Raw genomic sequence first — 11,731 nt, forward strand, 5'->3', positions numbered from 1 at the left:
CACCAGATGTGAAACATTAATCTTGATTTCTCTGCACAGATGTTGTCAGACCTGCTGAGCTTTCCCAGCAACCTCTATTTTTGTTGGTCATGAATGATGGTGGACAATTACATAACTCTAAAATAAAACTAGAAAGGCATGTCTGTGAGAGGTGGCCACATCCAGGCTGCTTCCATTGTACCAAATTTTTAAAAAAAGCACAGGGCCTCACTAATTGTCCACTTTCTTTGAGACAATCCTGCACTTCTGTCTAACAACCACTCTTCAAAAAATACCAGAACAAACTAACCTGTTAGAGTGACAGCATTGTCTCAAAATATGAAAGGCAACAAACAAGATTAATCTATATTTAGACACTAAAAATCTACACAAAGGAAACTATCACTGCCATAGAGTTCTAGAGTCATGGAGATGTACAGCACGGAAACAGACCCTTCGGTCCAAATCGTCCATGCTGACCAGTTATCCGAGCCTAATCTGGTCCCATTTGCCAGCACTTGGCCCATATCCCTGTAAACTTTTCTTATTTGTATACCCATTCAGATGCCTTTTAAATGCTGCAATTGTAGTACCTTCACCACTTCTCTGGCAGCTCATTATATACACGCACAACCCTCTGCATGAATAAGTTGCCCCTTAGGTTCCTTTTATATCTTTCCCCTCTCACCCTCAACCTAGACCCTCGGGTTCGAGGCTCCCCCAACCCATGGAAAAGACTTTCTCTATTTATCCTATCCGTGCCCCTCATAATTTTATAAACCATTATAAGGTCACTGCTCAGTCTCTGATGCTCCAGGGAAAGCAGTCCCAGCCTATTCAGCCTCACCTTATAGCTCAAATCCTCCAACCCTGGCAACATCCTTGTAAATCTTTTCTGAACCCTTTCAAGTTTCACAGCATCCTTCCGATAGGAGGGAGACCAGAATTGCACACCATCTTACATGAGTGAGATGTAATCAATGAGTTTATACATGCACACTGCCCCCCTTGGCTCCTTCCCTGTACTTTACATTGCTTTTTACATTTTCATTCTGTGACGACACTGCTTCTTTAACAAGGTTATTATGTCCTTGATTTCTTTCAGAGGTGTCGTAAAGGCTGAGGTTTCAATATGTCTGGAAATATCAACTTGAAAAAAGCTTTTAATATTTTTTTAAAAACACTTGTACAATGAAAGGGGAGAGGCCAGTTCTCCCAGTTCAGGGTTTGGTTTGGTTTGGTTTGGTTTGGTTTTAGCAAGCTGTTCTGTATGCAGCTGCTCGTCATGTTTTAGCTGGGAAGCCAGTGAAACAGCTGGGGACCCAAAGAAGCAGTTCCATGCTGATCCTCTCTCTCTCTCTCTCTCTCTGACATCTCGCTTGTAAGAACCTGTGTTTGATTTTACCTTTACTTTTACCAAAGGAGTGTTTATGGGGACATTGCAAGAATTTGCGATAGAGTCGACTGGGTTTTTAGACAGGTTAAGTTATTTTATATTCTGTTCTCTTTTGTTCGTATTTCATTCAGTAGTATGTAAACAAATTCTGTTTAGTTTAAAACTGAGTAGTTGGGCCAACTGCATCACTCCTGGAATATCCATTCTGCACCTGCTTAAAACAAATAGAAAAGTTAGGGTCTGTGCCACCTTCTTGAAAGGTTCATTTAACTAATTAACTAATTAAAGAACAGCTAGGAAATTCCTAGAAGCTTGGCACTCATCCACAAACTCCATCAACAAACACATAGACCTGGACCCAATATACCGGCCACTACAGCGGACAGATGAAACTGACAACCGGAAGCGGCAAGGACAGGCCATTATAAATGCCAGAGGAAACACCACAGAAGCGCTTCACAGGAGGCTCCCAAGCACTGAGGATGTCACCTAGACATGGGACGAACGTTTGCAACAAAAACTTCCAGTTCAGCGAACAGAACCACAGCAACTAATTATCTGTTTGAAAATGAAAATTAATCTGACTCTACCATCTTTTAAAAGTGGGCATACAATGTATTAGAGGCTAGCTTTGTAAAAACAGGCTCATACCCGCAATTGATAATTGTCCAAATTACATTGTATCTGAGGCCATAGTTTAGTAAGATTTCTGGCAGCAGAAGCAGATTACTGCCACCTATTCTGCCAAAGCTTCTCTTTCTCTTCTCCTCTGTTTTTCCCCTTGTTGGTGTTCTCTCCTGTGGTAGAGTGGCTAGAGGCCCAAATGATATGTGGACAACCAGCAGGCTGGAGATTCACACAGACTGGGGGTGACCACTGGGCTGGGGGCTCGCGAGGAGCAGGCACTGTCAATGGGAAGTACAGGTGGAGTCAATGGATGGAAGGCTGGTTTGTCGGATGACTGGGCTGCATTCGTGACTCTCTGTAGTTTCATGTGGACCTGGAAAGAGCAGTTGCCATACCAAGCTATGATACACCCAGATAGGATGCTTTCTATAGTGCATCTATAAAAATTAATAAGATTCTTTATGGACATGATGAGTTTCCTAAGTGTCCTGAAGAAGTAAAGGTATTGTTGTGCTTTCATGGCCATCATGTCAATGTGGGTGGAACAGGACACATTGTTAGTGGTCTTCATTCCTAGGGAGTTGACGGTCTAAGCCATCTCCACCTGAGCACCACTGATGCAGCTAGGGGCATGCCCTCCACTCTGCTTCCTTAATCAGTTCCTTCATTTTGCTGACATTGATGGAGAGATTGTTGACTTTACACCATTCTGCTAAGTATTGTATCTCTTTCCTTTACTCTGTCTCATCGTTGTTAGAGATCCAATCTACACCAAAAGGTGTTGTCACATATCCTTATCCATTGTGGTCTGTGGGTCAGGAAGTCAAGGATCTAATTGCAGAAGTGGGGAGTAGACACATAGGTCCTGGAGTTTGGGGATGAGCATGTTTGGAATCATGGCATTGAAGGTGGGGTTGAAGTCAATAGGTCGGAGCATGACGTAGGCATCCTTGTTATCCAGATGATCCAGGATGAGCGTAGGACATCGGAGCGATGGCATCAGCCCTGGATCTGTTGTGGCACTTGGCAAATTGCAGAGGTTCAAGGCCATCTGGGAGGCTGGAATTGATGCAAGCCTCTCACAAACTAACCTCTTGAAGCACTTCATAATTATAGAAGTCAGAACCACTGGGCAGTAATCATTGAGGCACACTGCATTTTACTTTAACTGAGATGATGGCAGTCTTCTTGAAACAGGTAGGAGCTGCAGATAGTCGTAGGGAGAGGTTGAAGATGTAAGCAATTACTATTGCCAGTTGGTCCAACAGGATCTGAGTGCACAGGTGGGGGGCTCCTTGCGGGCCTGTCGATTTCCATGGGTTCACTCTCAAGTAGGCTGTGGGTATAGGTACATTTCTGACTGTAAAACAATAACCACGCTTGGAAAAGATATGGCAGGCCTACAGACAACTGAAGACAGAGGACCAAAAACTAATAGGCAGCATAAAGAACAGGTGGTGGGTGGAGAAAGCACTAGAAAACCATCGAATGGCTGACAATCATGACATGCATGGTTTCTTCTGTACTGTCAAGACCATGTACAGACCTAATACTGAAGGCCCCACCACACTGCTGGCCAAGGATAGAGTTACTCTTATCAAAGATGAAGAAGCCATCAAAAAATGCTGAGGGAGCACTTTAAAGACCTGCTCAACCAAGGCTCTGATGTTGTTTTGATCTTCGTTGAATGCATCCCACAGCATACTACAGACCATGAGCTCAGCAACACCCAAGCCCTGAACAAAGTTGAGAAGTCAGTTGAGAACAACAACGTTGCAGGAGCCGAGACTGTGGTGCTGCAAAAGCACAGTATGTCAGGCAGCATCCAAGGAGCTGGAGAGTCAATGTTTCAGCCGTAACCTGAAACATTAGACTCTCCTGCTCCTTGGATGCTGCCTGACCTGCTGTACCTTTCCAGCACCACACTCTAGACTCTGATCTCCAGCATCTGCAGTCCTCACTTTCTCCCAACTTTGCAGAAGCACATGGTGCCCTCTCTGAGGCACTGAAGTACAAAGGCAAAAAGCTCCGGCTGCAGCTACACACCCTTGTCTGCCTTATCTGGAAGGAGCATGACATCCTGGGTGGGCTCCTAGATACCACAGTTGTGAGTATTTTCAGAAAATGGAACAACTCTGACTGTGGTAACTAAAGTGGATCTCCCAGCTGTCAACTGCTGGAAAATCCATCACCGAGGTCCTCATCAACTGTCTCTTCCCTGTGGCTGAAGAACTCCACTGGAGTTGTGGTGTGGCTTCTGGCTGTGGAGGGGCACAATGGACATGATTTACACTACACAATAGCTGCAGGAGAAATACAGTGAAAAGAATCTATTCCTGTACGTGCCTTTCTTCAACCCTACAAAGGCCTTTGACATTGTCAATTGGAAAGTATTATTGAGCGTCCTTCTCCATTTTGTTTATACCATGAAGTTTGTCACCATTCTCTGCCTCTATCGGACAGCATGGAATTCATGCTGATGATATGCCCCATTCGAGCCAGTATCATGCAGGGTTGCATCATCACCTCAGCACTGTTCTCGATCTACCTCGCTGCAATATTTTACCTCACCACCGACAAACTCCCCACTGGAGTAGAGCTAACTTACAGAATCTATTGGAAATTATTCAGTCTCTGCCACCTTCAAGCCAAAACCAACATTACCACAACCAGTGTCATCAATTTGCAGTTTGCAGATGATGCATGTGCATGTGCACACTCAGAGGACCTACTCCAGACCATTGTCAGTAATTTTACAGGGGGATATGAGACAAAGGGTCTCACTCTGAACATTCACAAGACAAAGGTCCGCATAAATCTGGCCTGGCATTTTGGAGCAATAATCATCAATGACCATGGGAAGGCTCAGAGAACCTTGACCACTTTCAACACCTCAGAAGTGTCCTGTTGGCCAAATCAACTATTGATGAAGAGATCCAATATTGCCTTCAGTGTACTAGCACAGCCATCATCAGCCTGAGGAAAGTGTGTTTGAGACCAACAACATCAGACCAAGATGATGATATACAGAGTTGTGGTGGTTTCCAACCTTCTATATGACTCTGAGATGTGGATTGTCTACTGTTGACACCTCAAGGCACTACAGCAGTACCATCAATGCTGCCTACACAAGATTCTGTGAGTTCACTGGGAAGAAAGATGCACCAACACCAACATTTTTGACTAGGCCAACTTCCCCAATGTCAAAGCACTGACCACCCTTGATTGGCTATGATGGCTGGCCATGTCATCCGCATGACCAAATGAGACAACCCAAGGAGGTTCAAAATAACAGGTGAGCCCCAGATGGACAGAAGTACTTTGATGATACTCTCAAAGCCTCACTGGCAAATTACAGCTTTCCTACAAACACCTGGGAATGACTGGCCCAATACCATCCAAAGTAGAGGAGAAGCATCCAGCGGCCGGTATTGAGCACTTTGAATCTTGCTGTCAAAAGATGGAAACAGGGGAAAATCAGCAAATGGAGCACACTGCCACAAAATGCCCAAACCACCCTTTCGCATGATCACAATCTGCCCCAAGTATTACAGACTCTGCGGTAACCACATTAGTCTGTACAGCCACCTTTCGACTCATCCTGAGAGTGGACGAGAGTCATCCTAGCATTGGAGGGACTGTCAATGATGATGTATCTGAGGCTGTTGGGTCAGGTGACATTGTTTCACTGACTTTCTGTTCAAAGCAAGCATAGAATGCTTTGAGCTCATTGTTGCTCATGATTCTGTTTCACCTCGCTTTGTAGCCCAATATATCGTGCAATCCCCGCCATAAATAATGAGTGTCCATATGGTTTGTCTGGGTCTCTAACTTAGATTGTTATCATCTCTTGGCCTCTGTAACGGCTTTGTCAAGGTTACACCTAGATTTCCTGTATAGGTTAGGGTCAACTGACATGAATGTCTCAGACCTGGACTTCAGTAGGAACTGGATTTCCCAGTTCATCTATGGTTTATGATTGGGAAACTTATGAATTAACTTTTTTGGCATGCAGTCTTCTACACAGTTACCAGTGAAGGCTGTATTTGTAGTGGCATACTCATTTAGGTTGGCTGAGTTCCTGAATATGAACCAGTATACTGATTCTAAGCAGTCCTTAGAAGCCCTTTCCATTGTCTCAGACCAACACTTATGTACTGGGTCCTTACTCTTCAAGTTGTATTGCTTTGAACAGAAGGTCAGTGAAACAATGTCACCTGACCCAACAGCCTCAGAGACATCATCATCGACAGTCCCTCCAATGCTAGGATGACTCTCTTCCACTCTCAGGATGAGTCTGTAGGTGGCTGTACAGACTAATGTGGTTACCGCAGAGTCTGTTACACTTGGGGCAGATTGTGATCATGCGAAAGGGTGGTTTGGGCATTTTGTGGCAGTGTGCTCCATTTGCTGATTTTCCCCTGCTTCCATCTTTTGACAGCAAGATTCAAAGTGCTCAAAACCGGCCGCTGGATGCTCAAGTTGTATTCTCCTGAAAGGAGAAGCACAGCCTGTGATTTGGTTTTCCGGGGAGGGGGAGGGGGGAGGTGGTGGAGGTGGAGCAGTAGGCATCTTTTATGGTTGTATGACAATGGTCAAAGACGTTTGAATGTCTGGTGAGAAAGTAAAGGTGTTGAGGGTATTTTGTTAGCAGATTCTTGAGGTTGACCTGTGTGACTTCACTGGCTATGATGAACAAGACCTCAGGCATTCTATCTCAAGACTTTTGTGGTGTATTGTTCATCAAGCACACTATTCATCAGGTGGAATATAGACTGCTGTCAGGATAATAAAGGTGAACTTGCATGGCCGGTATTAGGGTTGGCACTTCACCATAAGATATTCTGAGTCCGGGGAAGGGTGGGCAGGTTGGGGGTGGGGTGGGGTTGGAAGGTAGGTGGTGGCATAACTCACTGGGATCACTATGTCTGAGCACCAGATGCTGTTGATTAGGAGGAAGACCTTAACGCTGCTTACCTTGCATGAAAACTCTGAATGGTCTATCTGATGAATAGGGATAATTTGGGTTGTCAGGTACAGTCAGGTATAGCAGGAGGGGGCCATGTCTCTGAAAAGCAAAACACATAACAGTCTCTCAAGTTCATTTAGAAGGTGTGTCTCGCTTTAAGATCATCAAGCTTGTTTTAAATAGTTTGGATTTTTGCCAGGAGCATCTGCGGAGTGGGGACTTGAATCCACGTAGTTTCAGTCTCACGTGAAGGCCAGCATGTCTCCCACATTTCCTGAGTCGATGTCCTTTTGTAGTGTGGATGTCTGTGGTCTCTCTCCATTTAAATAGCATCCCACTTTTGTATTCTTCCTGCCACACTAGACAAGTTCACGTTTCCTCATATTACACTACAACTGCCAACGTTTTGCCCAAATAGCTCGGCTCTCTATTTCCCTTCACAGACAATTTCCCTCTTCTTGACAACTTACATTCCTGTTCCCATGTACTTTCTGCCTTTGTCTCTCTAAATGGCAGTGGTTGCGGGTTTGGAAGGTGCTTTTTCAGGAACATTTTTTCTCCTCTTCTCATTCTAAACCCACACCCTGGGACCGTGATCACTTTTTCTTGACACTATGGCCAGGTGAAACATTGTCCCTGCATCCAGTATGTTCAGTCCTTATCATTTATATGTTTCAACGAGATTCTCTCTCAATCATCATGTGAATTCAGGCCCAATTGACTCAACCTCTCCTCAAATGACAAGCCTGCCATCCTAGGAATCAATCCAGTAAACCTCTCTGCTGTCTGTCTATGGCAAACATAATACCATGTTGTCAACATGGAATGTTTTCGAAACTCACCTTTCTCTTTCAGTTTTTCATCCCTTGGTGTACCTGCGACCAAAGATAGAGAAAAAGTAGAAAAAGGTGACCCACTCCTCCCCTAATCTCCTCCCTGTCACTCCCATTCATCAGACTCACGGTTTTGCCACTTTACACCAGAGTACTCCGTGACAGAATGTGTAACGTCTCACACTTAATTGAGTTTGAGATCACTCTCCTTAGAAGCAGTTATAAAAACAATTTAGTCAGTTACTCAATTTGCTGCTGTCACCCACTCTGCAGTAGAAACCTTGATATGCTTGCTTTGCTTTGATTCCAAGCCTCTAAGATACTTTAGACTTAAATGAAATACCAAATTGTCGGCAAGTAGTCCTAGATTTTATAAAGGATTCATACTAGAACTTTTTACCTCCTACCACCCCTCTTACGAATTCAGTCTTTCCATTCTGTCCTAGAATGATGTCTTTCTGTGTTGCATCACAGAGTAAGAGAACGTCACGAGCCTCGGCTCAACGATGATGACACTGCATGGTTGAATCCCTGACACTCAAAACACTAACTACCTTTGCATTCCGAATGGCTGGTGGTTGATTCTTTTCCTACTTAATCCCGAGAAGTGCGCATCCAGACATTATCTGCCTTTCAACTATTCCCCCCCCCCCCCCACACATAAAATCGTACATGGTATATCCCACCGATCAAGGTGTAAGGGTTTATATTGTTTCATTCTTATCAGTTGAGCCTTCTATATCTGCCTCACAAATACGGTGATTATGGGTTACCTTAAACGCATCTAGCGTGTTTGCCCATTTTCTACATTCTCATCAGTCACCGAATTTCTCCTGAACCCGGTATTGAACAGAATTGGACTTATCTTGCAGTTATCGTCCTGTCATCTTGAAAGTGTAGGTTTGAATGCGTAGCACTTTAATAATCTCGTATGCTTGAACTGTATTTCTGTTAATCCGCCGTAACCCAGCTCAATTTGTGCAAAGGGTTTTTGTCTCAGTTACCTGAGACCATGAAGCGCTGTGTTACTGGCTGCACAGAAATAACTTGCGCTGTCGGTGAGTTCAACGCTGTCAATCTTCAGGACAGATTTTTTATTTTCCATTGTCTTCGTAATAGTAAAGCCGCTCTTGAAACCATCTTCATACTGAGCTTCCACTGCTAAATACATGTACCCGATTAACGCGAAGCTTCCATCGGCCGATTGACGATACCAGAACATGTTATCACGTATCGTTCCTTCCTGCAGACAATTCAGTTCGACCGATCCTCGTGGGATGATGGCAAGCGAAGTGGGCCATTGGCGCACCTCATCACCCCGGGAACCACCTGGAAATGAGAATTAGAGATGAAAAAAATAAAGATTTTCGAGCAATACTTGAGGCAATGGATAGAGACAGCGGATTATCTATAAGAATTCAGTTTTTGTCCTAATTTCCTACAAGTCACTGAATTCATGCAAATCCAATAGGATTAGTGAAACATGCGTGCCTGCACGCAAGTGCAATAATTTAAAAGGTTCTGTCCTATAATGACCAGAATAAATACAGCACTCTATTAAGTAATTGTTTTCTGATTTCACAAGTCAACATCGTGCTGCATTAGTTGCAGAGCCTTAATCATTTCCTCTCCTGGATGAAAGGCAGGAGAGAATTTTAACATACTAAGAGCGAGAAGGAAACCACCGAAGACGATCAAACTAAGTCGCATCTCTGCATCAGATTTAACAGGCGTTCTGCTAGATGGGCAGGATCTCAGGGACGTTGATTAAGTGCAAGCAGAGCATTACGTCATAAACAGATGATGTACCTCAGAGATGATCTCCACCCCATTTTCGCGGGGAGGCGGTGCTTGCCTGCATGCTAGTCTGCTCTGTATTTCATGAAACGGTAATGGGATTGACCCATAACAATTAGGAACGGAAAGCCCATAAACCAACTAAAAAAAAATGCATTTGTTTTGTTTCATTCCAAATATTTTCATTTCCGTTTCCTAGTTGAATTAATTTTCATGAAATTTCAAGGAAGAAATTAGTTTTTTTCGGAATTGGGGGTGGGGGAGGGGGTCGTGGAGGGAGGAGCTGTCGAGGTTTGCGGCTATGACCATCCGGCACTAATTTGCCCAATTTTGTCCAACACGGAATATATCTACAGCGCTGTACCCCGCTACAATAAATATTGATAATGCAAGATCGGGGTTAGGTGAATTGGCCATGCTAAATTTCACGGTGGTGTTAAGTCAGGTGTAAATATAGGATAATAGGGTAGGGGAATGGGTTTGGGTGGGTTACTCATCGGAAGGTCAGTGTGGACTTGTTGGGCCGAAGGGCCTGTTTCCACACTGTAGGGATTCATGAAAAAAAGGCAGAAGCTGGGAATTCTGTGCCGAGCGCTCATCGCCTGACAGCTCAAACTATCTTCAGTATTAGGCACAAATCAAGGGTACGATGAAAAAAAATCTCCATCGTCTAGATGATTGAAGCTCCAACTGGACTCAAGGAGCCCGCCACCATCCATGCCACAACAGCCTGCTAGATTGACACTTATCCATCATCTTGAACATTCATTCCCACCACCACTGATATTGAATGGCAGGAGGACAAGCCATCTGCAAGATCCACTCATCCAAGGCACCTTCCAAAGTCGAAATGAACAACGACAGAGGATGCATGGGAGTACAGCCATCACCAAGCTCCGGTCCAAGACACAACGCCATCCTGATGGAACATTATTGGTTTCCCTTGAGGGTGGGGGCATCACAAACCTGACAAAGAGACAGCAATATGGCGGCGGGAGACTGGCAGCACAGCATTCCAGCTCATGTTCTGGGGCTCGTCCGCCTGCGTCTGCTTTCTTTTCTTTTTGTTTCTTTTATTATTTAGGGTTTTTTTTCTTTTAAAGAAGTTGAATGCAGCGGCCGGAGAGAGAGGGCCAGCAGCGCGGAGAGGAGACAGCCAGAGCTCTGCAGCAGTTAAAAAAAACAGCCTGACCCGGCCGCCGGAAGGGGGGAGAGAGAACGGGACCCTGCAGCGGGGAGGGAGGAGAGAGAGAGAGAGAGCGGGACTCGGCAGCGGGTAGGGGGATAGAGAGAGGGGACCCGGTGGTGGGGGGTTTGGGGGGGCGGGTGGAGGGGGGAGAGAGAGGGACCGGCAGCGGGGAGGGGGGAGAAGAGTGTGAGTTAGCTGTGAAGCATCTGTACCGCTCCAGGCTGGCCGCATTCTTTTTAACTCCCCTTTTTGTTTACTTACCTTCTGGAGAGAGTGCAATCGCGGCGCTGGCATCACGGGGAGGGGAGTAGCGGCCGTGGGTCCCGAGCGGTGGCGGCTGGCTATCAGCTGTGGGCTGAGACCAGCTTGGTTTGAGTGAGCCTGAAATATCAGTCCCCAGGGATCTGCAGCGTCGAGACCAGGAAGCCCGAGCTTTCCTGGAGAGTGGGCCAAAGCGCAGAAAACCGAACCCTTGCCTTCAACAAGGCAATCCACTACCATTTTCTCTGGGGTAATTCGAGTTGGTCAAAAAAACTGACTTGGCAAACGACATCCGCACTCCCTACTTATTTGCTTAAATAGCTCTTCGTACAATAGTCCACTGCACCAATGGGTTACTGCCAATTTTCAAGTTGGACGTTGTGTCCTTCAGGGTTCACATGACTACAAATCGAAATTTGAAGCCTTCTTCAAGTTCAGTCCTTTATAAAGACGTCCATTATCTAACGTCAGGTTACAGTTAAACTTGGTAATTCTCCGACCATCAGCAAATCAGTAATTCGGTATAACTAGTTTGCAATTACTTAAGAAAAAAGTGATTATTTAAATACCAAGGGCATCCAATATGGATAAAGGAGGTTCACTGGACCCAAAAAGTTAACTTTGCTTTCTCTCTGCAGATGCTGTTCGACCTGTTGAATTTGGTCAGATCTTCAGCTTCC

General features: G+C 45.0%; 1 gene segment (V, D, J or C); it reads right to left on the minus strand.

The window, feature by feature from the left end:
* Positions 1–8,754: 8,754 nt before the first annotated feature.
* On the minus strand, positions 8,755–9,530 carry LOC148136009 (T cell receptor alpha variable 9-2-like). The segment is given in 2 exon segments: positions 8,755–9,133; positions 9,469–9,530. Coding segments are annotated over 2 exon segments (375 nt in total).
* Between the last annotated feature and the right edge of the window lie 2,201 nt (positions 9,531–11,731).

Source organism: Chiloscyllium plagiosum, unplaced genomic scaffold (assembly GCF_037043375.1).
Source record: "Chiloscyllium plagiosum isolate Xiang-an unplaced genomic scaffold, Cpla_swu_hap1 HiC_scaffold_47, whole genome shotgun sequence".
NCBI classification, from domain to species: Eukaryota; Metazoa; Chordata; class Chondrichthyes; order Orectolobiformes; family Hemiscylliidae; genus Chiloscyllium; species Chiloscyllium plagiosum.